The sequence below is a fragment of the Nelumbo nucifera genome, chromosome 1 (genome assembly GCF_055504915.1).
Source record: "Nelumbo nucifera cultivar China Antique chromosome 1, China Antique-T2T, whole genome shotgun sequence".
Lineage (NCBI taxonomy): Eukaryota > Viridiplantae > Streptophyta > Magnoliopsida > Proteales > Nelumbonaceae > Nelumbo > Nelumbo nucifera.
The window spans coordinates 18,194,412-18,218,951 of record NC_142649.1 but is presented as its reverse complement, the minus strand read 5'-3'; the positions used below and the strand labels follow the sequence as shown (position 1 = coordinate 18,218,951).

The 24,540-nt window shown below is 38.3% G+C and overlaps 1 protein-coding gene across 3 annotated transcripts in view; it reads right to left on the bottom strand.

Annotated features, from left to right (window-relative positions):
- MEE18 (maternal effect embryo arrest 18) overlaps positions 1-24,540 on the bottom strand; it is a 65,038-nt gene that overhangs the window by 9,372 nt on the left and 31,126 nt on the right. For 2 of the 3 annotated variants that reach the window (XM_088896530.1, XM_019200216.2), the window contains exons 6-9: positions 14,091-14,247; positions 8,273-8,344; positions 7,203-7,286; positions 640-741 (exon numbers count right to left, since the gene is read on the bottom strand). In XM_088896530.1, coding sequence (XP_088752656.1) covers positions 640-741; positions 7,203-7,286; positions 8,273-8,344; positions 14,091-14,247 — 415 coding nt within the window. The remainder of the gene's footprint in view (positions 1-639; positions 742-7,202; positions 7,287-8,272; positions 8,345-14,090; positions 14,248-24,540) is intronic. The other variant, XM_019200217.2, reaches the window with a different exon arrangement.

Sequence of the window (24,540 nt, the reverse complement as noted above, 5' to 3'; positions counted from 1 at the left end):
CACTCTCAATCTATAACATTGAGTAAAAAAAGTAAAAAGAACAGAGGATGAAAGACTCAACAATCCTTCTGATGGTAAGCTGATTCTGTAGTTCTTTGGTTAGCACCAATAGTCCTCTGTCTTGCTACAAGATTCCATCCTATGGTTCTAGGGATTCTCATTATGAACTGTTCTTCAACCTACCTACAGTTTTCTTGTTCATGTGAACAATGCTACTAGGATTTTTGGATGTAAGTGTTGCTGTTTGTGTGAGAAGTCACACCATAGATTCCGTCTTGTAGTTTGGTAGAAGAAATTCATGGGATGTATACAGCTACTTTCTTCAATCTCCCAAACTGTTTCTATAGATTATGTCTTGCAGTTGTCAAAAAGAGGGGCAATATTGGGTTTCTTGAAAAAATTTAATAGTTTATATAACAGGATCTTAACAGATTACTAAGGGAAGGGAGGTATATGTCTGATGATGTCATATCACAAGGGAGTTCTTAGTCCATTTAGAAAAGAGAGGGGAGGTCTTGGTATTTAGCATAAACTTCAAGGGAGGTTTAAGTCTTTTACCCATTTAAATAATATCAGTAAGTTCTTCAAATAACTAAACAACTGTCATCATATGATTGAAAATAAGGTCTAGAATGTTACCAGTGAAGGGCAGATGGAAGTAAAAAGTGAACCCATAGCATAGACAATGCAATCTACTTCACTCAACTGCTCCAAGACAGTAGGGTTGGCTGTGGGGAAGACCTACTCAGTGAAAGTGATGATAATGATTGAAGTTGCAGATATTAAAAATTGCAAATGAAAATCAAAATACATAATTAAACTCTAGAAGAAATTAAAACTTCTTATTGCCAAAATTATGGAATACACCATGAAAAATAAGCATCTTCTTTTGGTAAGTCTTCATATTAAATGTTAAAAGAAAAAAAAAGAAAAGGCATGAATATCACATAACACTATCAGAAACCAAAATACCTACAAACATTAGATATGTAGAATAAATCGAGGGGAAAATTACTCATTGGCAGGCTGGTGTGGAATAGAAAGGATCTAAAATTCAAACTTGTAGATTAATTACTTAAGCTTCAACCTGAAATTACAAAGAACAGTCTCAAATTCACTCTACTCTTCTAAATTTGAAGTGTCAAAACTTTACCAATTAGGATTGTTTTTGGTTACATTAAAATGGTTATCAGGTTCTATCCAACAAGCACAAGATCACACGATCCAAGTATAAAATAATTGATGTCCAATTTATTCACAACCATCAAGTCTGTGGCAAAATTTTCTATATTTTGGTTATTCAAGTTTTTGAGTTTGAGTTTTAGTAGTACTTTTATTTGTCAAAATCTTACAATTTACGATATGATTCACGATTTGAATCATGAATCCCAAGGGTTTTGATTTGAATCCTTTTCTGCAAAAATCTTACGATTTTTGTTTGAATGCTACGATTTGATTCATAAATCTTATGATTTCTACAATTCACTTTGACTCAAATAAATTCAATTAAGAATTAGTTCTCTATGTTGATTTTTTTTTTGTTTATATTTAGTTTTGCCAAGAGAGACATTTTTTTAAAGCCCTTACTAGAAAATGATTTATGTACATTATTTAAGACTAGAAATTGGCTTTATTTTCCATCATATAGGTTAAAGAGCCATTGTATGTAGATTTGTTTGATTTAAAATTCAAACTTCATTATATCATCTTAGGCTTCTATTGTATAAGTGGTAAGTTATATTGTTTTAAGTACATATATGGTAGATATAGATTAAAAATAGGGTAAAAGTCACTTTCCTATTTTAGCCTTTTAATATATCTATATTAATTTTTTGACAAGTTTGTAAAAAATAGAAATAATCTTATGATTTACGATACGATTCGATTCAATTTTCTCTACAATTTACGATACGATTACGATTTTCAGAACATTGCTTTTATGATTAGTTTTAGAAAGCACTAGTTTAATATTACTTTTAAACAAATTTGTCCCACAAAGCTAAACATTTGTCTTTAGCATCTTTGGTCTGGATGCCAGAGTTCTTTAGGCTATGTTTGGTTTGAAGGAAGAAGTAGGGAAAGGAAAGGGAAGGTAGGCATACCCTTAATGTTGTCAATACCTTTAAGAAGCTTTTATATGTTGCTTCCTACCGATTCCTCTAGGTGCTAATCCTTGGTTATTTTATCTTACTTTTCTTATTTTATAAGACCATCATGTATCAAAGGAATATGACTTGTATTTAAAAGCTAAACATTTGTCTTTAGCATCTTTGGTCTGGATGCCAGAGTTCTTTAGGCTATGTTTGGTTTGAAGGAAGAAGTAGGGAAAGGAAAGGGAAGGTAGGCATACCCTTAATGTTGTCAATACCTTTAAGAAGCTTTTATATGTTGCTTCCTACCGATTCCTCTAGGTGCTAATCCTTGGTTATTTTATCTTACTTTTCTTATTTTATAAGACCATCATGTATCAAAGGAATATGACTTGTATTTAAAATCCTAAGTTTGTAAGATCAAGCAGTGATATAAAATTGTCTGTTGTGTAGATATGCATACCTGCTTCATGTTGTGTAGACCTGTTACTGGAAATTTTTTTTTTTAGTATAATTTCTCACATAACATAATTCACCCAATTAGACTAATAACTGGGTTTTTTTGTTATTTGGGTAAGCCCCATTCGGGAAATCACATAGATATTCCCTTAATTACATCTCTGTTAGGGGCAGAGAAAACATTTTGATTCTGATTCAGAAGTACCAATGAATGGAGACTAAACTAAGTATCATTTTTCTACTGAATTTTCCTTTGAAAATTCTGGTATATATTCCCTCTTTGTTTGAGAGAAATCCAGTGAATAAAGAAACAAACATTGTATGCATAACAAGTAAATAGGTATCATAAAAAGCATGTTTCATCAATAAGGCTACAAATGGCCTTTAAATTGTGGTTATGTGCATTATCATGCTGTGAGGAACCATAATCAGCCAAGTTTCATGAACAAAGTTGTAGATGGTTTTCCCCCTCACACATAGGTTAATAGGTTGTAAGGAACCATAATCAGCCAAGTTTCATGAACAAGGCTGTAGATGGTTGTCTGCTTACATGTATTTCAGTATGAAACAAGGAATAAAAGAAAAATAAAAGGAAGAAAGGAAGGAGTGAGAGGAATTGATAGAATATGGTCTTCCATCTCATGTGAGAAGCACAATGAGTATCATATTGAAGAGGTGTAGGAAGAAAACAAGATTCCCTACCTTCTTCTTCCTTTTTCTTTTATGCTCTCCACACCAATCTTCTTCCCTTTTCTCTTCCCACTTGTTTCTTAGTGCTAGAAATCCTGCAAACAAATAGTAATAGCCAACAAAAAGGCATTAGCCCCTTCTTGTAGGAAAGGGGTTTATATAGAGGAGGAAGGTAGTTAAGTAACTCCCCACTCCTCTCTTCTTAGAGTGCCAAGTGTCACCCCACTTAAAATGGGTTAAAGAGGGAAAAAGAAAACTCTTCCTTCCAAAGGTGACAAGTGTCCCCCCACTTAAAGTGGTTAGAGGAGGGAAAATAACTCTCTCCCCTAGGGTGACATATGTCCCCCCACTTAAAGTGGTTAGAGGAGGGAAAATAACTCTCTCTCCCCTAGGGTGACATGTGTCCCCCACTTCAAGTGGTTAAATGAGGGAAAATAAATCCTTCTTCCTAGGGTGACATGTGTCCCTCCACTTAAAGTGGTTAGAGGAGGGAAAATAACTCCCTCTCCCCTAGGGTGACATGTGTCACCCCACTTCAAGTGGTTAGAGGAGGGAAAATAACTCTCTCCCCTAGGGTGGCATGTGTCCCCCCACTTCAAGTGGTTAAAGGAGGGAAAATAGTCCTCTTGTTAGAATAGGACAAGTGGCATCCCCTTACAAATAAGTGGGACACCTCACAAGAAATTAATTAAAATGGATTTATTCTTTTAGGGCCTGTTGTTCCATTAAATGGGCTCTACTATAGGCCCATTAAATGCTTATTGCATTACAAATAAGCCCAAATAACTTGGGGCCTGTTGTTCACTAAACTAGACTGCAGGCCCCTTTCTTTATTAAAATGTTTCAGCCCACCAATAGGACTGATTGGGCTTATAAGAAAGTCCTTTTTTTTTCTTTATTATTATTTTTTTTAAGCTGTGACTGGGACTATCTTAATAACCTGCACCCAGTCCAGCAAACTTAAGGACTTAACAAGGCCTTATCTTAGTTGTTTAAAAGTGGTCATTGTGTGACTTGCCCCTTCGTTTATCAGGCCTTTTGACAGTAAAAAGGCAATCGTTGAAGTTGAAGAAGAAATAGACAAGTTGCAGACAGGTGAAACTTGTGTTGGCTTGGTTTCAGTGGAACGATGGTTTCCAAACTGCAATAGTATGAATCTCACAGTCAAAATGATAGCGTTGAAGCTCTTGGGCTTCCCTTTCAATCTCTGGGCGATAAGAGTGTTTGAGAGTATTGTGAATGCCATCGGAGGATCTTTGGTTGATTTTGATATTCAGGATCTTCGCACTGCAAGAATTGGAATCACAGAGGTACGTCCTGAAGCTATTCCTAGAGTTGTGGAGTTGCAAGTGAATGGTCATTGGCACAAGGTTTGGATTGTGCCAGTAACTAAAGCATCGCTTTGGAGGATCGACAGAGAGCCTGAGGAAGATGATGACATGGCGAGTCGGCTCCCAGGTGGAAGAAGAGGAGAGGGAGTGGAGGGAGATTGAGAACAAGGGAGTGGAACCAACGTGGAACGATGGAATTCTGTGAACGAGTCTCGCCTGCTCCAAAGCAATTATGAGAAAGATGGAGAGGCAGTGTTGTGAATAGATGGGCAGGGTGGGTTTTATCCATCAGGTTGTCGATTTGGGTCATATAGGTCAGTTGGCCCAAAAGGAGAAAAGTCAAGGCTAAGGGTGGATTTGAGCCGAGCCAAGCCGAATACTTGGTTATTTGAGCTCGGCTCGCAGGAATAGTATCAAGCTCGATTTGAGCTAGAGACTTGAGCTCGAGCTTGGCTCAGTTCATAGCTCGCAAGTTAGAGCTCGACTATAAGCCAAGTTTTTTTGAAAAATAAAAATTATAAAAATTATTTACTAGGCTCGCGAGCCTCACGAGCTAGGCTTCATTGGGCTCGAGCTCAGCTCGATTAGCAAATGAGCCTATATATCGGGCTTGAATTCGGCTCGAAGCTCGGTTTAAAATGAGCTGAGTTGCACGTGACTTCTAAGGAATTGAGTTTAATGGACGATAATTCTGGTCCATTTTGTTCCCCTTCGAAGACTGTTCGTAACTCTCGTCTAAGCCGTGGGAGACCGGAAAAGAAATTCTCAAGAGGCTAGCATGTCGATGGAGGTAGAATGATGAGGAAGGATACAACCATAGTTTTGAGGGAAAAAAAGGTAACAGCTTTTAAATGTAACAATTTAAGAACCTTTGGTGGCCATGGCAAGAGGAAGGAGTCTTGGGAGTGGGTGATTACGAAGTTCGTGAGCTTGGAAGAATTGAGTCATTCTAATGGTCAGAAGGTTAAAGCATGTTTAGAGAAGATAGTTCCCCAAGCTTTACCATGGGATACGGTCCACAAGAAAGAGCTACTGTCAAGGACTTAACCGTTCACACCAAGAAAGATGTTTGCAGAATATCAGATGGGGTTGAGTCTGGTGACAGAATGCCGGAAAGAGTCGAAATAGAAGAAAATTCTGGTAAAGGAAGAAAGTACTAGAAAGGATATGTGTTTCATCGCCTCAGAGAATAAGACTGTCTCCTTCGATTCTAGCAGCAGGGATCTGAACCAGGACGTGGTTAGTGAGGCAGGTTCGACTATTCAGTCTTCGTTGGAAAGTTGGGGGTGGACTTAGGAAGGAGAAGTGAAGGCATTTCGAAGTTGTCTAATTCTGAGAATCCCAATGCAGGGGAGTTGAGAAGATTAAGAGGATCCAGCAATGGGCAGCTTGTTCATGTAACTAAGGTTTTTCATCGTCTCAAGGAAGGATTGGTCAGGGACAGTCCTTGTTGTAGATTCAAGAGAATCTACAAGAGGAAAGGAACTAAAGCTAAATCTAGAGTTTCAAATTGTTTGAAAGACAGAGGAAATGCAAATTGTTTAGAGGATGACTCAGAAAGGAAGGTTCAGGGCAGATTTTCAAATTTTCAAATCCATAAAGCATCTGTAGGGGAGAGGGAAGAAATGAATATGATAAAGTCCTCTGGAAGTAATTTGGAGGAAGAGAAAGATGTCGGGAAGAAGGTTGTGAAGGAGAAGATTGCTGATTCAGGGGGGAATACAGTGAGAAATGGAAGGTCAAAAAATTCTTTGGAAACTGAAGTCCAGGATAAGTCTGGAGAGGAAAGAAGAGAAGAGGAGAGGGAGATAGAGGGGACTAAAGCTGAAGGAATCTTCAAGGTAAATAGCTCCGAGAAAGGAAAAGTGGGCATTGATCAACTAGTAGACAGACATAGCTGTGGGGAAATCTCTTGGCCTTTTCTTCCTAGGGGGAGAAAAATTGGTAAGAAAGGCAATCAAACACTTTGAATAAAACAGAGCTCCGGCTTCCGGAGTTACCCACTCTCGACTGGTGGGGGCGTCTCGCTTTTTCACCGGTTCGAGGCACTCATCAGTCAGCTCGGCCCCCTTTCCTCCCCGGCTTTCAATCAGTACTAAGAACGCTCACCCGAGGGGCACTATAACCATTTGATATGTCAATGACAAAAGTATAGTCCCAGAACATGAACAAAATATTCCTTGCAAATAATAAAGAAATCATTCCTCTATCACCAAAATAATGAAATGTTAAGCAACAATTTTTTCCAAACATCATGTTCTTTTTCCAAAAAACAATGCATCTAATATATAATGAAGTCAACAACCATCATAAAGCATGACAATAGGTACATGAGCAAAACATTCCTTGCAAATAATAAAAGAAACCATTCTTCAATCATGAAAATAATGGATACTTAAGCTTTTTTTTTTCAAAATGTCAAAGCTCTTTTCCCAAAAAAAATGCATAAATGTATAGTAAAGTAAACAACCATCATTAAGCATAATAATAGGTACACATCAGGAGACCTTTTTTTTTCAATCAGTAGAAAAATAATATTAATGAAACTTGAAGGCACATATCAGGGAAAGTTTACTCTGCAAAATCATATAGATATGGCAATCAAACATGAATCATAAGAAGCACCATTCACCTCATGCAACAAATTTTTGCCCTCACTTGACATGTAGAATACTCGCTTTATTCTTGAAGGAAGTGCCTGAACCGAAGAACATTCCTATCAAGACAAATCCAGCACTAAAATGAGTCTAATTTCTAATCCCACTAAAGACAACATGAACCAATGAACTAGAAAAACTGAACATCACAACCAGCAATTAGCTCATGAGCTCATTCAAGATTTACTCAAGTAAAAAGGTACTATTGTTTCTTGCATGACTAAAGATACATTTCTGAGGAATTACTCTCCCATCACTTCTGTGTCACCCTTCAGAAAAGAATCAGGAATCCTGGGAAATACTGCAAGTATGTAACCTCATTCAGTTCTGGACATCTAGGTTAATTGGACACTTCAGAATGGTCACTGTACCCATGGCAGACATGTGGACACCAAAACCACAATGACACTTGAGGAGACTATTCTATTTGTCACGTCTGTTATATGTGAGTTGTGACTAAAGAACCACAAATTCTTAGGGTAAAATTGGTGCATGAATGGAGGAATCATGCAACTCCAAAGATAAAATTCCAATTTCAATTTGATTAAATACCGAAGTTTTTCCTGTCCACTTAGCCTCATCCTGCCCAAAAATGTTAGTTGGCAAATATCTAATATAAGAAACTATAAGTGACTCATTAGTCATTGAAATTTGAATGTGGCATATGGAGGAATCTAAAACCAAAGAAGCTTCTGTCATATTTTTCCATAAGTCCAAGGTACTGAACAAGGAGCCCTTTAGCTTGCAGACCTTAACCTCTCGAACAAGAATTTTTCACCCCATGGAAAATATTCATTCATGGTCAAACATCAAGCAATAGACATGTGGAAGTTCTAGTAAAATTCCATTTTCAGTTTCAATTATGTGTTATAAATACCCATTTAAGGAAAAGAAAGTTACAAAGAGAGAGAGAGAAAGAGAGAGAGAGAGAGAGCAAAATTTGAGACAGATAAGAGTCACCAGTCCCACTAAAATTTCAGATAAAAATTACAAACTCATCATACCCATAGGTTCAGTAATCATGGCAAGAACGCTAAATGTGTACCTTGTTTATAGGTTCCATAGATCCCTTTGTTGGATGAGATATTTCATTCTGACCACGTATTATAGTTCCATCCTGAAAAAATAAAAAAAAAAAAAAGCTCATAATTTAAGGAAAGAATAAACAAGGTAATGGCTTTTTCCTGAACAAGATAAATGGAAAATTTGTTCAGCATTTACTCCTCACAGGTATAGTAGTATGGTTAAAATTTCTGTATAGGTACTTCAAAAGAACAAATAGTTATATGCTTACTCAAACTCTTTTCATCAGTTATGCAAAGTCAAATATGGTGGTCAAATATAAGATAAATGTACAAATATGAAATAAATCATGCTCCATGATGTTCATTCTTTGGCATACATAAATATATCTGAAACTATAATCAGTGGACAAATGTGCATGTATATAAAGGAAGAGAATAAACAATAAGCCCTTTGTGAAAGCAGCATATGCATACCATGTTCCTTCACTAGCAAAAACGTGTATATATGCACAATATTAAATACATATGTATGCACTTAGGTGGATCAATAGAGACATGGACATGGGTGCGCATAACATCCATATGTCATTGAATTATTCTTTGACTTTTCTTGTTAACAAATAGCAGAAGTATTGCAAAGAAAACACTATTTAACAGAGCTGAATTTTTAGTGAGATATATTGAAAGCTTTAGGCTACAAATCATGTTAATGGAAGTTCATAACTATGAAGTTTTCTTTCCCTCCTTTTATGTGCTTTTAGATTTGACAAGGTTGAAGAGCATTCTCTACATAAACTTGAGAACAATGCTCCGTTCTTTTTCCTTGTTATGAACAACATCTCCTATTGTATAAAATTCCCTTTTTTCTTTTTTAATTATGAACTGGGATTTTTTCCTTTTTTCTTTTTATTTTATTTTATTATTTTTTTTAGGGGGATGAGAGAGGTAAATGCATTGTATACATCAGAAAAGAACAGATATACATACAGGGTATTCAGTTATACATGAAAACTATTAACAAGCAGCTCTATCAATACAAAAAAGCTATTCAGGTATGAAGTTGTAAATATAGAAATACAAAAGAGGGCCCTTTCAACAATGAACTTTTCAGATTGTCATTTTTTATGTTCAGTTCTCTAGAAACTTTCCAGATAGTAAGACATGAAGGATGACTTACTGCTCCTTGACACAATCTAAAAATTAGCCAACCCTCCTCAATGGTTAAAGCAGAGATTCTGGCTTGTTAAGTAGTATGGGCGGAAAAATATAAGAAGGTCCTCACCAACTTGTGATGAATGATGAGTTTATATCCCCAATGGGTCATTAAAGACCCAGAGATGCTACTGTCACCTTGATACAAGATTCCTATACCAAGGCTCAAAAAAAATTCCTACCTACCAAAGAATGGTGTCTTAAAAGGCACTCCTAGGTGCATTTTAAGGCATACACCTCACCTGAACCCAAGCACGGTCCCTTCCAAAAAAAAAGCATGCACCTTGCACCCCAGCCCAGACATGTGCCTTTTTCAAATATGCCATTTTTGTTATTTCTTGTAGATTCCTATGTGTTTTATACGTTCACAATGGTTCAACCTCCACCTCAGAAGACCCCTAAGGGATTCAGAGATTTCTGATTTAATAGCTTTAATCCAAACCCTCAAAGATGCCTATATATCCCCCTCTCATTCTGACACCCGAATATGGACCCTTCACCCAAATGGAGAATTCTCTTCTAAGTCTATGTTCAGGGCTTTGACTGCTGAAGATCAGCATCCCTCTTTTCCTTACAAGAAAATTTGGTGCAGTCACATCCCCTCAAGAATTTGCTTCTTTGTATGGGAAGCCTGTCTCCAGAAAGTTAATACTTGTGATCTCCTTCAGAAAAACCTTTTGGGAAGACGCTCCATTTCTCCTCATGTTTGTATTTTTGTCTCAGCGAGGGTGAATCTGCAGATCACATCCTTCTTCATTGCAGCTTCACTCAAAGGATATGGTCCCATTTCTTGAATATGGCAGGGTACAGCTGGGCTTTTCCAAAACACATTATGGACAACTTGAATCGATGGCAAGGAATAGGGCTTAGCAAAAGGGGTAAAGTCTTTTGGCAATCAGTGCCTCATGCAGTAATGTGGGGCATTTGGGATGAAAGAAACACCCGTATCTTTGACAATAAAAGCAGAACCTTGGAGGATTTAATCTCAGATATTACCTATCTTTGCATCCTTTGGTCAGTGAATTCAGATCTATTTAAAGGATTTTCAGTCAATGATATTATCAGAAATATTCACCCCTTTCTGTTTCTGCCTCATTCTCAGCAAACTCCCTTGAGGCATCCCGTTTCCATCAGTGAAGGTGTGATAACCCTTAATTTTGACGGTTGTGCCTTAGGCAATCCAGGCTTTGCAGGTATTGGTGGTACAGTAAGGGACGAAAGGGGCAATATCTGCTGGACTTTTAGTGGCCCAATCGGTTGGGCCAACTCCACAAAGGCTGAAGTGATGGCTGCTCTCACCGGAATCAGGATAATTAAGAATTTGGGTATTCAGAATTTGATCATTGCAGGTGATTCAGCAAATACAATAAAATGGTTAAGAGACAAAAAAGGGGGCCCTTGGAGACTTTATCACTATCTGACTGAAGCTTGGGATTCTTTGGATGGATTGAATGTTAACTTAGTTTGGATTCCTAGGGAATACAATCATGCTGCAGATGCTGCAAGTTGCAGCGACGGTTCGGTGAGTAAAAATAATAATATTATTATTATTTATAAATTATTTTTTATTTTAATATTTTTATTAAACATTAATTATTTTTTATTTTTTATTAATTATTAATTATTAATATTTAATAATTATTTTTATTAAACATTACTAATTATTAATTATTTTTACTAAATAGGAATTTTTACTTATTTCCTTAAGTTTTAAAAATTATTTATTTTTATTTGTGTAAATTATTAATTATTAATTATTTTAATATTTTTATAGTCATTATTTTTTTAAATTTTTAATCATTTCATTTATTAATTAGTAATTATTAATTATTAATTTTTTATTTTTTATTTGTATTGTTTCAATGTTACTTTGAGGTTGAAAATTATTTTTTATGAGATAATGCAAATTGAACTCAATATTTACAAATAGTATGTTCTAGGGGTAAAATAGTAAAATCAGTAAATTTCAGATGGTAAAGGGTTAATCCAACACAAACAAACTTATGGATTTAGAGCCTCTAAAAAGTAGAAAAGCATCTATGCCTCTTTTCAGATTTCAGACACCTTTAATATCTTTTTAACTTTTCAGATCTGAATTTTCAGATTTATCAAATGATCTCATTCATGAACAGTTGAAAATGTAATTCAGATAATGCAAGAAAAGGAGAAAAAAGAGAAAGAGAAAGAAGAAGAAAATAAGTTTCAGCAATAGGTTGTGGAAGAAGAAAAGAAGGGAAGAGAGAAAAGAAGAATTCGAACCTCTCTCTCTAGCCCCCTTTCATTACTTTTATTAATAATTCTAAAGTTTGACTACAATTACTTGGATCCCCTTAATGGGGCGGCCAGCATTAAAGAGATAATTTAAGAAAATAAAAGAAGGCCCATGACTAGAAACATAACTTTTAAACACTACTTAAAAGAAATAAAGAACACTAGGGTCCATTCGGCCCATTCTCACTGCATGAACAACAGAAATATTCTATTAAATTTCCACTATAATAATTTATGGATCAGAGAGTTAAAAGACATGATTTAATGCTGAATTTATGACTAGATAGTTTATCAAGTTGGATGCACTTAATTGTTGGTCCCTATGATTTCTATATAAGACACATATTGAAATACAACAATTAGGAACTTGGTCCTTTCTGCACAGTCAAAAATAAAGGGAAAGGATCTAAGACAATAATATAAAGTTATCAGATTATTAAAATCACCTGCTTAAGCATTTCATTCAAAGATTGTCATATGATTAAGAATTAAAAGATTACAGACAGTTTTCCTAATGTAGTGCTACAAGAATTTGGTCCTCTCTGATTAGACAAAAATTGAAGGACAGCAATCTAAAGGAAAATAACTAATTATCAGATGGTTAGTATGGATCTCGGCTCTGTGAGAGACTCAGACCTTGACAGCATTTCGAGTCTCCTTCAGCTTCTTGACAATATTTTCTTACACCTTGCTAAGGTGGACTCTAGAATTTGGACTCCCACCCCCCACCGGTTCTTTCTCTTGTGCCTCTTTCTTCAAAGTTTTAAGCCAGTCCACCAATCCTATAGCCCTCCCTTTTCCTGTTCATGAGGTTTGGTGCAGACCAATCCCTCCTAGGGTTGGTAGTTTTTGTTGGGAAGCCTTTCTGGAAAGATTCAACACTAGTGATCTGCTCCAAAAGAAGAGACCCAATACTTGTTTGTCCCCTCACTGATGTGTTCTTTGTAAAGCTGATGGGGAGACGGGTTTTCACCTACTGGTGTCTTGCCAATATGCAAAGTCTATTTGGGAGTGGGCTCTCTCCCTATTTGGGTGTAGCTGGAACCCTCCATCAAATTTGCAAAATTTGTTTTCTCCTTTTTTCAGGTGGCACATGAAAAGGGGCAAGATTATGTGGAGAGGACTGAGGGCTACGGTTTGCTGGTCCTTATGGGAAGAAAGAAATGCCAGGATTTTCTCAGAAGTAGAGAGAAGTATTGATGAATTGAGGGCTTTGATCCTTATAAGGGTAGTACAGTGGATGAAATCACTAGAGCTATTCACAGATTATACAGTGGATGACATGTTGAGGAATTGGGGCAAGATTGCTAACAGTACCCAGACCAAAACAGTGATGAATGTGTCTTGGACTCCCCCCCCCCCCCTGCGGGTTTCATAAAACTAAACTTTGATGAGAGTTGCAGAGGGAATCCTGGAAAATCAGGGGTTGGGGGTGTTTTCAGGGATGAGAATGGGGTTGTTTCTGCCATGTTCTCAGGCCCAGTTGGAGTGGGTGACTCTCTCAGAGCTGAGATCCATGCGGTTATGGAAGGAATCCAAAAAGCCAGGGAGATGAATATCAGAAAACTTGTAATTGAAGGGGACTCGGAGGTGGTGGTTGGATGGCTGAATAAAGACTACAGTGGAGTATGGAATTACAGCAATATGAGGAGGAAATTTAGATGGCTGGCTCGAGAAATGGAGGTTAAAATCAGTTGGGTAAAAAGATCAACTAATTCTTTTGCTGATGGGTTAGCTAAACAAGGAGTGGAGAGGGAGTCAATGTTCTGGGCATAATTGTAATTATCTTTCCTGTTTCTCCTCTTTCTCTTTTTCTTTTCCTTCTCTTGGGGCTCAAGTTATACTGGAAGATAAGAAACTTTGTCTTCCTCTTTGTAATTATCATTGAAAGTTTTGATGAATTTAATGAAGTTTGTTATTGATCAAAAAAAATATTATATAATTTGCGTGGTATAGGCTAAGTACTAGCATAAATACCAAGGGTATTGAATTGCATGGGATCAGCCAATATCATCCAATATCAATGCTATATAACAAAAGGGGAGCCCTTCAAACATTTTCCAAGACTCCAAGTTAAAGGCAGCAATCCAATAATAACTAAACATAATGCATATTACTTCTACTTGGCACTTCTGCTTTAAAAATGCAAACAAAAAGATGAACTAAGAGCAAAGAAATCAACAATCGCCCAAAGAATTTGAACATGTAACTCATTCTCAATCCATCTTACCCCAAGTTTGAAACTTTAAACAGTAAACAACAATTTTCAATAGGAAAACATTATGGTACAATAACATTTAGCAGTGAATGCAAAGAATTAAACAAAAACACGAAGACAGATATCAATAATCATACCCATAACTCACATCCTAATGTAAGCCTGTCATTGGTGGAAATCACGGGTAGAACAAGACTTTCAGTGGGAATGCCAGAAACACGAGAAAACAAAAATATTGCAGCATCTAAAGACTGGAAGAATATGCGTGCCCCTGCAAAGAAGAAATTCCCAATGCTGCAAACATGAGGGAAGTCAGTTATAAGCTTATAACTATGATATTATGTTGACAAAACCAAGTATATTCATAAAAGTACAGGCCAAGTAATTGTGCATTAAAATCAGCATTGACCATAATTGCAAAGTAATTTTATTTTATTTTTTTTTTTTTGCAATTGCAAAGTAAATTGAAATAACACATAACCAGCATAAGTTTATTTATATATATGGTAAAGTTAGACTGACAAGTAAAATTGAAAAGTTAGTAGGAAAGCAACCCCTAAATAGTTCCTACTTCCCACAAAGGAAGAAGAAATTTAGTGGTTGTGAAAGCATTTTTTTTTATTGTTAACATTGGAGTTTATTGAATGTGGTTGCAAAGAAATTTCCAAGATCAAAGTATAAATCCTAGAATAGTCAAAGGCATCTTGGCTGACAACCAGGAAGAGGCCTATCAACCAAGTTTCTGCCAATGCAATTACTAGGCATTTCCTGATTCCTATCAACAACAATTAAAATATATCTATTAATTTTCAAAAAAAAAATTTACTAAACTATGCACCCACCCCCAAAAAAAGGAATTGAAAAAGAAATACTTTTAAGTAATCAAAGTTCAAGAGTTCAAGTTATGCAATAAAATAAAATCAAGATTCTTTATTAGAAAATAAAAATGAACAAAATAAATTTTAAGAATGCCTGAACAAAAAGGTAAAGATAACAAAAGACTTCAAGAAAAAGCACAGCAGAGAAAAAATTGCATGCAAGCAAACAAGCATATAAATAAGTTACATAATTGAAGGCGAGCCAGGACCTGTAGGAGTGGGTGACTCTACAAGGGCAGAAGTACTAGCTTCTGTTCAAGGAATCCAGATTGCGAGCCAGCTTGGGGTGGAGCACTTTCTCAGGTGGTGGTGGGGTGGCTCTTAAACCTGGATTCTGCCATTTGGGGTTATAGAGATCTATTCAAGAAAGTGAAATGGCTAGAGAGTTACTGTTCAGTGGATGAGCAGATTGGAAAATGCTGTAGCTTTAGCTAAACAAGGGGCTTCTCGGGATTGTCCTTTTTGGGCTACTTTGTGACTTGTTTTAGTTGAGTTTGAAAGATGTATGTTATCTCCTAGGAGGGGTTGCACCTTGTGCCTCTCCTTGGGTTGCTTGTAACTCTTAACAGTTTCTGATTAATAAAATCTCTCAATCATTTATCCAAAAAAAAAGTTACATAATACCAACCCAAAGGGAATATGCTCATATTTTCTGTATCAATTTGGTGAAATGAACAACTAAAAAGAAAAGTGACCGCAGATATCAGTTAATTACATAAAGCCTCAGCTAATTCAGTTTTTGAAATACCCTACCCACACATGCACACACACAAAGCATGTATAAGATTTTCGCAACACTTCCGAACTTCTCTGCCCAAATTGCCATCCCTCCACCAAATGAAGCATCCATGTAGAACAAAGTGGGGATCAAGAGGCATAGGATGGATTGAGGCTCATTCCTGGAGGTCTTCAGGGGGTAATGGTGATTCTATGGAAAGATGAGGTACTGGAATCAATGGAGGAGCTGATTGGCAAATACACTGTATCAGTAAAGTTTAAGAATGTGAATGATGGGTTTTCCTGGGTATTAACTAATGTTTATGGACCAAATAGGCACAAGGAAAGAAATGAGTTTTGGGAGGAATTGTATGCAATATGGGGTTTGTGGGAGGGTGCTCGGTGTATGGGAGAGGATTTCAATGTCATAAGGTTCTCTAATGAAACTTCTAACCCCAATCAGTCAATAACCACCAGTATGAAAAGATTTAATGAGTTTATAGACAGGTGAGAGCTGAAGGAGATCCCTCTTATGCATACCAGCTTTACTTGGTCCGACTTTCAAGAAAATCCACTATGTTCAAAGATGGACAGGTTTTTGTTTAATGTGGGTTGGGAGAACCATTGGGAAGATTTGGTGTCTACAGCGTTGCCTAAAGTCACTTCAGATCACCACCCCATTAGAATAGGATCAGAAATTTTTCTAAATGATCACACTCCATTTAGATTTGAAAATATGTGGTTGACACATCCAAATTTTGTTCGCAGAGTTGAGGAGTGGTGGAAGGAGGACCTAAGGGGGCTAAGGTGGGAGGGAATCAAATTCCATAAGAAGTTGCAAAGGTTGAGGGCAAAGATAAAGGAGTGGAATAGGGACCATTTTGGAAGATTTGAAGAAAGGAAGCTTACTCTCACATCTCAGATTGAGGAATTGGACAAGTTGGAGAATGAGAGAGTTCTTAATGAGGAAGAAAGGGAATCAAGATGGAAATTGAAGAAAGATTTGGAGGAAGTTCTTAGTAGAGAGGAAATTTGTTGGAGACAAAAGTCAAGACATAAGTGGATAAAAGAGGGGAATGGAAATACAAAATTCTTCCATGCGATGGTCGATGGTAGAAGGCATAAGAACTTTGTGGCTAGATTGGAAATTAATGGGGAAATGATATCTAATCAGGATGAAATAACCAGAAACTTTGTGGACCATTTTAAATCCCTTTATAGAAGACCTTTGGAGGAGAGATTGAGTTTAGAAGGACTAGAGTGACCCCTACTAGAAGAGGAGGCAGCAAGATGGTTGGAAAGGGACTTTGAGGAGGGGGAAATAAAAAAGGCAGTGTTTTTCACGAACAAATCTAAAGCACCGGGTTCAAACGGCTTCACAATGGCTTTCTATCAAGATTGTTGGGAAGTTTTGAAAGATGATTTGCTTGAAGTATTCAAGGAATTCTCAAATACACATATTGTTAGCCGTGGAGTCAATGCAACCTTCTTGGCTTTTATTCCCAAAAAACCTTAGGCTAGTCAACCTAAGGATTTCTGACCCATTAGTTTGGTGACTAGTACCTATAAAATAATTGCCAAAGTCCTATCTTTGAGGATTAAAGAAATACTCCACTCTCTCATAAGTCAATTCCAAGGAGCCTTTGTTCAAGGGAGACAAATTTTGGATCAAATCCTGATAGCCAATGAATGTATAGAAGAAATGAAGAGATCTAGGAAGGAAGGATTTGTATGCAAATTGGATTTAGAAAAGGCTTATGACTTGGTGGACTGGAACTTCTTACTAGAAGTAATGCAACAACGGGGGTTTGGGGAGACGTGGTGCAATTGGGTATTTGGATGTGTTCAGTCTTGTCATTTTTCCATCCTTCTTAATGGAGTGAGTGGTGAAAGATTTATTTCCAGCCTATAGAGGTTTAAGGCAAGGAGACCCTCTCTCTCCTTTTCTTTTTACTTTAGTGGTGGATGTTTTCAGTAGACTCCTCTCTAAGGTAGATAGGGAAGATGAAGTTAAGGGTTGGAGAGTGGGCAGAAACAAGGTCCCAGTTACTCACCTCCAATTTGCAGACGATATCATAACTTTTTGTGAAGGGGGAGACCCTTGGAGTGTGAGGAAACTAAAAGAACCAATTCAATGGTTCGAAAAGGTGTCCAACCTGAAAATCAATTTGGACAGAAGTTGTGTAGCAAGGATTAATATGGAGGAGAGTGTCCTAAGTTTGGTCGCGGAGGTGCTTAGAGTGTCAAATTACCCCTTAGCCTTTGACCTACTTAGGACTTCCCTAGGAGCCAACCCTAAGGAAAGTAGATTCTGGAACCCAGTTGTAGAAAGATGTGGTAAGAGACTAGCTGCTTGGAAGAGGAGTTACATCTCTTTAGGAGGGAGGATTACCTGATAAGATCTACTTTGGCTAACTTACCTATCTATTTCCACTCTGTTTTTAGGATCCCTCCAAGGGAAGAAAAGTTAGAAAAAATTATGAGGGATTTCCTTTGGAAGCCAGGAGAGACGAGATAAGACCACTTAATCAATTGGGGTATTGTGTGCAAAAGTAAGGAAGAGGGTGGATTAGGTCTTGGGAATTTGCGAAAGAAAAGCACAACTCTTTTAGAAAAATGGGTATGGAGGTGGTCACTTGAGCAAGAAAATTTGTGGGCTGAAGTAGTGGATAGTATTCATGGGAGATTGGAGAGTAGTTGGGATGTTGGTGTATCACATCAGGCTACTTTGACAACACCTTGGAAAACAATCCACAACGTGCTTCCTCAATTTTATCAGGTAGGATGCTTGTTCAGGGAACCTAATCTGCTTTTGGGAAGATATTTGCCTTGATGACTGACCCCTAAAGGACTTGTTTCCTTCCTTGTACTCCATTTCCTTATACAAAAATAAGGTGATTTCAAGCCTTTTAGTCCTTTCTACTTCACCTTTGAATCTTAATTGGGATTTTGGGTTTCGAAGGGGGCTGAGGGATGAAGAAGCCTCCTGTTTGACAGAGCTTCTCTTATGTTTGGATAACGTTTTCCTAGAACCCTCTAAACCAGACAAGAGAGTTTGGTTACCAAATCCTAAAGGTTTCCTTATACAAAAATAAGGTGATTTCAAGCCTTTTAGTCCTTTCTACTTCACCTTTGAATCTTAATTGGGATTTTGGGTTTCGAAGGGGGCTGAGGGATGAAGAAGCCTCCTGTTTGACAGAGCTTCTCTTATGTTTGGATAATGTTTTCCTAGAACCCTCTAAACCAGACAAGAGAGTTTGGTTACCAAATCCTAAAGGTTTCTTCTCTTGTGCCTCTTTCTTTAAAGCTCTTTGCCAGTCCTCTTCTTCTCCGTTGTTTCCTTGGAAGGAAGTTTGGTTTCAGCTGATCCCCCCTAAAATCAAGGCTTTCTGTTGGGAAGTGGTATATGGGAAAATTAACACTTTGGACTATTTGCAAAAGAAGAGGCCTTTTTTGAGTATTTCCTCGAATTGGTGCACTCTGTGTAAGTTTGATGGTGAATCTTGTTTTCAGTTATTTATTTCCTGTTCCTTTACTGCAAAAATTTGGAGTGGATTTTCTCTTTATTTGGGTGCAGGTGGAATATGCCATTGGAGATTAAATTTCTGTTTGATCCATCTACAATTACTTGGACGAAGAAAAGGTGAAGAACGATGTGGAGATGTGCTAGAGCAGTAGTTGTTTGGAATTTACGGGAAGAAAGAAATGCCAGAATCTTCCAAGAGAAGGAGAGAAGTAAGCAGCAAATTACGGATTGTATTTTGGCTAGAACTACATTGGCTACAAACTATGGAACTGTTTAAAAGTTTCTCCTTTGATGACATTTGGAGGAATTGGTTTTCAATAGCTTCTAGTTCAGTACAAAAGGCTAAAACACGACTGATTTGGACACCACCCATGGAAGGCTTCATGAAACTAAACTTTGATGGGAGTAGTCGAGGCAACCCGGGACTATCTGGAATTGGAGGAACCATCAGAGACAAGGATGGGAATCTGAGAGCACTCTACTCAGGACCAATAGGGAATGGAGACTCTTTTAAGGGCTGAACTATATGCAGTCCTACAAGGTGTACAGATTGCAAGAGAGATAGTGGTGGAGTGCTTGGTGATAGAAGGGGACTCCAAGGTGGTGGTAGGTTGGCTTAAAAATACAGATTCAGTGATATCAAACAGAAAAACCCTCTCAGGTCATGAACTGAGAGCACATGAAGGGAGGGAAGGTCAGCGAGGGAAGCTTGGAAAGAGGGAGGGAAGGTCAGTTCCTGCGAGCTAAAAGATGGAAGAAAGTGTTGAAGGTGGAAGCGAAGACTTTCATCTTGGAAGAAATCTGGACTAGAAATGGACTCTCTCTAAAGATTGTAGAATCGAGGAAAGCTTCTTTGCTTCTCGAAGGAAGGGCGGTACCATGGTTCCAAGGAGTTCTCGATGGAGCTAAAATAACAGAAAAATCAAGGGAATGGAGGTGCTGTCTATTGGAACAGAACAGGAAGTACGTAGCTGAAAGAAAAGAGAACAAGTACGGGAGGCTTTTGGGAGTGCAGGAACATTTTGGTGAGGGGCTGAAGCAGTTTACCTGTTTTCCTGAAGGGAGGCCTCAGGATGGGACCAGTTAGTAGAAGCAATTCAGGAGTTTATGGTGGTAACTAATGACAGAGAAGGTGCCCTAAAAGATGGTCAAAAATATAAGGAACAATCTGAAGGGCAGTCGGAAAGTTTTCAGGGAGATCCCAGGAGAGGAGGAGATAGGGATGGAAAGTAAATTGCAGATTGATGCTGGACTAGGTTTGGTGAAATTGTGGGTGAACAAACCTAAAGAGGATTGGCAGCTTAAACTTGTCCTCTCAGTAAACAAGAAAGTAAAAGATTGGGAGAGACTAGGAGAAGAAGTCCAACAGATATTGAAGACTACAGAGGTGTTGCAGATTTCTCCCTTTGACGGCCATAAGGCTGTAGTGTATTTTCAGGGGATTCCTCTGGATTTTGCTACTGTTTCGGCTGTAACAGAGCAAGGTGTGGTGGTGTTGGAGAAATGGAAGCCTTTATGCAATGTACAGTTGGTAGAACCCACAGAACTTATCAATCTGAAAATTATTGGGTTGCCTTTCCATCTATGGAAGATGGAGGTATTCAGGAAAGTTGCAAAGCTATGTGGAGGCGAGATGGTTTCCTTTGATGCTTCCAACCTGAGTGCTGTGCAGATTAATGTAGCTGGAGCAAAGCCAGAGTTTATCCCAAGGTCTTTGGAATTAACTTCAGATAATGTAGAACTCAGGGTTTGGATTGCAACATCTACAGAAGCAAGATGGTGGAGATTGGGGAGGAGCGGGGAAGAAGAAGATGACATGGCCTCTAAGGTTCGAGTTAATTTAATGAAGGGATAGAAGATCCATCATATGGATGGTTGAACCATGCAGGGTGGTTGGGCGAAATTTCAAAAATTTCTTTCTCCCATCCGGGAATCCTATTCCCTGATTTAGAAAAACTGCATTCTTCAAGGTTCGCTCTTGAAACAAACCGGACCAAATTTGAAACCAAGATTAGGGAGAGGAATACCTGACACGGAATCCACGCAAAAAGCTCCTCCCAATGTAGGTGTTCACGCCCAAAGAGGTTACCAAATCCGCCTCCACTGAAGATGACAAAGCGAATGTTGAGGCAAGATCAGTAATAAGGGTTCTTCAGCAAGAACCTGTGATTCTTCAGCAAGAATCGTGTAGGGTTGTGTGAGCACGACTTCAGATTGTTTCTTCACCAAGAAACAATATCAAGAACAGTTCTTGATCACTCCAAGAGGTGGAGATCAAACTAGGCAGGGCGACAAGAGCAAAGGAAGAAAAAGATTGCAGAGAAGAAGTGGTCTCTCTGTAGAATTCGCCCCCTTATTTATAACCTTCTCTGGATCAGCTTCCTAACCCAATTAGGAATGAGTTTCTTGATCCAAATCTAATATTTGGATCTGGACTCTCAAGTTGGATAAGACTTATCTTATCCAACTGCTAATCCTAATCAGGTTATAAACCCAAATTCACCCATTTAATTAAATCACTTAAGCCCATATTGAAATGGGCCTTAGGCCCATTAAGTCACAGTGCTCACTTTACCCTTTAAATGCTGGCTAGTTTGGCTCTCTTTGTATGGCATGGGACCCTAGCATTGATCTACACATCAGCCACATGGGTTCAGCCCAGCCTTTGTTACAAGGCCTGGCCGAATTCACTGTAGGAGACAGTGAACCCCTGAGTCCATCACCATGGACTCTTAATGGGCCCAACATTTACATTAAATGGTCCTTGGGTCCAGCCACCTTAAGAAAACCCAAGGACTGTGGGCAGATGCAAGATTAACCCATCAGGTATTACGCTCAATGGTCTTACACTTAACCTCTCAGCCCATAATGATCAAACACTGCCCAACAAGAGAGAACCTATCTCTTGGCTACGATGTACAGTGATGCACTCTCTAGTCACATGGATCCGGGAATTAAAACCTTTTGCAAATATTTTGAAACCATAATATATATGTATATCTCTATATAAATATATTTTGCAAAACAAATCTCAACACTTTGAAATCAACTATCGGCAGTTTAGGTTTCTATCAGAGAGAATGCACTCCCCGATCATTCACTTTGTCCGACCAAGGGGCTGATCCTATCACTATGATCACCCACTCAGGTGAATTCTCGAACTGCCCCAACATACCCAAGTTTTGACCCTATTAAGGATCTTACTGATTGACATATCAAAGGCAGCCTAATCTAGTGTAGTATCATAATCGAGTCTAGGGGTCAGGTGTAACTTTCCAGTTTTGCCCATCTATCTCCAAGGTTCAGGGTAATACTGGAATTTGGTCTAATTCAGGGTTTCAAAATTCTAAACTAGCACGAGTCTCATTAGTGTCTAGTTTAAGGGTATTACACAGAAACACACCAAAGTAACATGAATCAATTATGCACTTTATTCATTTACAATAAATGTCAATAAGTACATCAATTTGATTAGAGCTAAGGGCATAACTGTCTAACAGTTAACACTGAGAAGGAAACTGTAAAAGCAAGGGATAGGAAAGTAGTACCCCAATCTTCCACTTTAATTGGCAAATCAGAGGATTGGCTAGGACTTTTGCTCAGGTAATAGCGTCCAAAGGTGGAGAAAGTCTGTCATAAGACATTTTGAATTTGAACAAGTGTCCAAAGGTGGGGATAGGTGGAGGTAGATTGGAACAGCAACCAGGTGGATTGTCATTTGATATGGCCCAAGCCTGTAGTCAGGGAACCAATACTAAACTTTTAAAAAGACTGGATCAGGTTCAAAATTATAAGGATGGGCCAACGGTTAAGGTGAGGGGTACTAGTGGGGCCAGTCTTAAACCTCAAGTGGATGGGCCTGGAAATAAGACTTTAACATCAAGTAAGCCCATAGATAAATCAGGTGACCACTTAAATAGGCATGTGAGGTAAAACAAGGCTCAAAAGACTATGGACATTCGTTGTGGTATATCTTCGTCCTCTTCAGATCGGTCTGCAACTGGCTCAAAAGAAAAACGATTGTCTGGTCCGACTTTAGCGTGGCAGCCAAGACTGGTCTCTTACTCCACTAGCCCAGATAAACCTAATCCGAGATATAATCGCACGAGGTTAGAAGAGGAGGATTCTGCTTTAGATTGGATAAGTGTAGATGATGAGTCTCTGAAAGAGGAATGGTATGTTGAAGAGTCCAGCTATGGTAGTATACAGAGTAAATGTTGTTCAAGGTTTGGGGAGGAAGATGACCCAGGATTAAAGTTATTGTTTGAAGAAGAGGCTTGTACACTTCCAGGAGAGTTGGTTCAGCCTAGAAAGGAGTTGGAAAGAAAGAAAACAGGCTCGGGTGAGGAGAAAACCAAAACAGGGAGGAAAGGGGATTCAATCCAATATAAAGACCAGGGAATGGGTGCTTGTACGGTGTGTTGGCAATCTGGTTCCTCCAAGCAAAGCTATAAACTGTCTGTTTCCCACTGCAATCAATCCAAAGAAAACAGGCTCGGGTGAGGAGAAAACCAAAACAGGGAGGAAAGGGGATTCAATCCTTTATAAAGACCAGGGAATGGGTGCTTGTACGGTGTGTGTTGGCAATCTGGTTCCTCCAAGCAAAGCTATAAACTGCCTGTTTCCCACTGCAATCAATCCAAATCTTGATTTCGAGGGTCCTATTCCCAGTGAAAGTCAAACAAAAGGGGTTCAGGCTATTCCAGCAACTCATATTGCGTCTTCTTCCTCCCAAGGTTTGGATTGTTTTCAGGTTCAGTTTTTGGTTACTAACTCTGTTTCCCCAAGTCGTGTGTGTCTGGCCTACAAGTAATTCCAGCCCAGCTATAAAGTCAGCCAATTCGTTTGATTTGGGACAAGTGACAGAGGTAGTTAGGGAGATAAATTCAGAAGCAGAAGAGAGAGAACTAGGGGACAAAATTTGGGAGTTGATCTTGGAACTATTTAGAATCAAAATGGAAGAGGAGCTGAATGTTAAAGAGGGTAGGGTTGGGGAGGAGATTATTCAACTTCCCAATACAGTGGAGAAAAGTGGATAGTGGAAAATCAAAAGGACAACGGAAAAAGAAGAAGAAGAAGGGTTCAGGTAAGAAACTAGAAGGAAATGAGAAGGTGGAAGAGTCTAGTAAGAAGGTAGGAGAGCTTTCTAAGAAGAGGAAGAAAAAGCTGAGTGAGAAGGGAGTGGTTTGCAAATTGGATTTGGAGAAGGCTTATGACTTGGTTGATTGGTCTTTCTTGATGGAGGTGTTGAGGAGTTTTGGTTTTGGAGATAGGTGGTGTAAGTGGATTTGGGGCTGTGTTAGGACTTGTCATTATTCTATCCTGGTGAATGGGAGATTGATCCATAGAGCATACTCGAGGAATTTGATAAGAGGGTGGAGAGTAGGAAGGGAGGAGGTTCCCTTAACACTTCTACAGTTTGCAGATGATACTATCCTATTCTGTGAAGGAGGGAACTTCAATTGG